The following is a 2500-nucleotide window of genomic DNA, read 5'->3' on the forward strand; positions in this document are numbered from 1 at the left end:
AAGTGGTGCCACGGTCTATTCACTGCCAGGAAGCCTCTAAGCCCATCTCTCCCTCACAGAGGGCAGAGAGAGAGGCTATGAAGAAAGAGGCCCAAAGGGAGAGAGAAGAGGCTGCAAAGGTCACCAGGAAGTGCCTGGACTGCAGAGCACATGACAAGCAAGGTATAGTGTGATCCTTCTAGAAAGAAAATACAATCTGTAAATTGTCCCTTTTTTACTTGAAGTGTTCTGAACTTTGTAAGCTCTTTCTTTAGATGGCACCACTCAGCCATGGTCCATACTGGTCACCAAGTGTACCTCTGGAGGTAAGGAGTGGCGAAGGATCGGTTCCTGGTTCCCAGTAGCTGCCTGGACGCTTGTTCTCGCTTGCAGGATCCACATTCAATCAGTCCAATCAGTTGTCTGGGCATCCAGCTAGTTAATTCAGCCACATCCCTCAATGGCAGGACCAAGTCCATCTGTGAGAGGCCTCACTCTGGTACCAAAGCTTGTAAGCCAGCACTTTGTGGGCCATGCTCTTTCTGTCATCGAGAGGAGTGAACTTTTACAGCGGGGAACAGAAGCAGTGGATTGATGGATATCCATTTATCTATGAAAACATGTCAATTTATTGTTATCTTTTTATTGTTATTATTATTATTTTTTTTTTTTATAATTATTGTTCTATTATCATCATTATTTGAATTGTTACCATTATCATTATTATTGTTGCTGTTTCTATTTTTTTTCTTCTTCTTATTATTATTATCACTAATAAATTCACCCTTGTAACACCTTACATGACTGGGTTAATGTGTTCTTAAGTATGCTGCATTAGATCTTACAGAAAAATGAATAATGTGATAATGTGATAATGTAAACAAATATGCCTATACACATAAACACATAAATACAAAAAGCTGTAAACAATGAAAACAAAAACATTGGGTTTGAACAAATAATACCCTCACCTCACAGCTACACATCCTAACAGATTATCTCTCTCTCTCTCTCTCTACACATTACCCTATACATTGTCCATACTCTTACACACAGATAGTAACCACACAATGACACGGACACAGTGGGCTGAGAAATGAAACTGAAATGACACAGAAAATGAAATAAATGATGAAATGATGAAGTGAATAGAAATAACAATGTGTGAGTGATACAGAGAGAAGCAGATACCATTATGTGTATATATTGTGTTGGGCTTCATACTATAACTCCACTGTCTTTGAGCTCTCAATATCCTCTCAATATCCACTCTTGAAGCAGAAGAGGAGGCATTCAGATTCAAGTACAATATACACTGATATTAGCACTAAACAAAAGAACATAGCCACACACACACACACACACACACACACACACACACACTTTATCCCTTTGGCGAACACTGATATGATTCCAGCGAACCATACGAACCCCGGAGCTGCGTAGTTAAAACAATTCAATGCACAATGACCAGAGCTGCAGAGAGACTCTAGTCTCCACACCCCACTGCTACACATTTACAAGCATCCTCTGGGGAAATGTAATGAGTGGAAAACGCTGTGCAGCATTCTGTGCATTCAACAAAGTTAACCAACAACGCAAATGTAATTATAAGAGATAACACTGGGTGCTTGAGTGACCACATCCATTGCCTTTTATGGTCATGAATAACAATGAGGTCAAATCAGGGCGCTGGGTAACATCTTCTGGACACTGTCCCTGCCTCTGGCACATGATTCCACTCTAGAGCATCATGTGCCTTCCTTCCCTTCTTTCCATCGTTTCATATTCACATTCACTGAACCACTGTTCATATTCATGTTCACAGCCCCCTGCACCCACCGTAGTAGAAGTCCCCTTGCTGGTACATCATGAGGGTCTGGACCTCGCTGCCGTCATCCTTGCTGAAGGAGAAGGTGCGTGTGTTCTCCGGCCGGAACTGGTTCTTCCAGCTGCCCCGGAAGTAGACAGCATTGACCAGCGTCAGCCGCGTCACGCTGCTGAAGTCGTCTGCCGACAGCAGCTCCTTGATCTTACCTGCACACACCGGACACCAGAGAGTCTAATGAGACACTAATACAAAGCCCATTTGTTATTGGATGTAATCAACAAAGCAGGCATGTGTGGTGCCTGTGAATATGTCAGAGTGTGACTGTGTGTGTGTGTATGTGTGTGTGTGTGTGTGTGTGTGTGTGTGTGTGTGTGTGTGTGTGTGTGTGTGTGTGTGTGTGTGTGTGTGTGTGTGTGTGTGTGTCTGTGTGTATGTGTGTGTGTATGTGTGTGCGTGTGCGTGCGTGTGGGGCGGTATGAGATTTAAACAGGTGGGATTCATATTCATCTCTCACTCTCTCTAAGCATCTTTCGCATTTGTAAAATCCCAAGGATTTCTCTGACTGTGAGGGAATAAGGAGGATAATCCCCCAATTTTGAGGATATCTGAGCGGAAATTAGGAAATTAATTCAGGCCTACCGGAACGTGAGAGCCAGCTCACGGCTACTTCCCATCCGGGAAAGATATTCA

At 43.1% G+C, this 2500-nt stretch overlaps 1 protein-coding gene across 1 annotated transcript in view; it reads right to left on the minus strand.

Moving 5' to 3' along the window:
* Nucleotides 1-2500, minus strand: part of LOC143121096 (neuroserpin-like) — a 20888-nt gene that overhangs the window by 7211 nt on the left and 11177 nt on the right. The window contains exon 4 of the mRNA XM_076281487.1: nucleotides 1822-2016. Coding sequence (XP_076137602.1) covers nucleotides 1822-2016 — 195 coding nt within the window. The remainder of the gene's footprint in view (nucleotides 1-1821; nucleotides 2017-2500) is intronic.

The sequence above is a fragment of the Alosa pseudoharengus genome, unplaced genomic scaffold (genome assembly GCF_046254945.1).
Source record: "Alosa pseudoharengus isolate Yale_2024_CS ecotype anadromous, Long Island Sound unplaced genomic scaffold, YU_APseudo_1.1 YU_APseudo_1.1_scf_13, whole genome shotgun sequence".
Classification (NCBI taxonomy): domain Eukaryota; kingdom Metazoa; phylum Chordata; class Actinopteri; order Clupeiformes; family Clupeidae; genus Alosa; species Alosa pseudoharengus.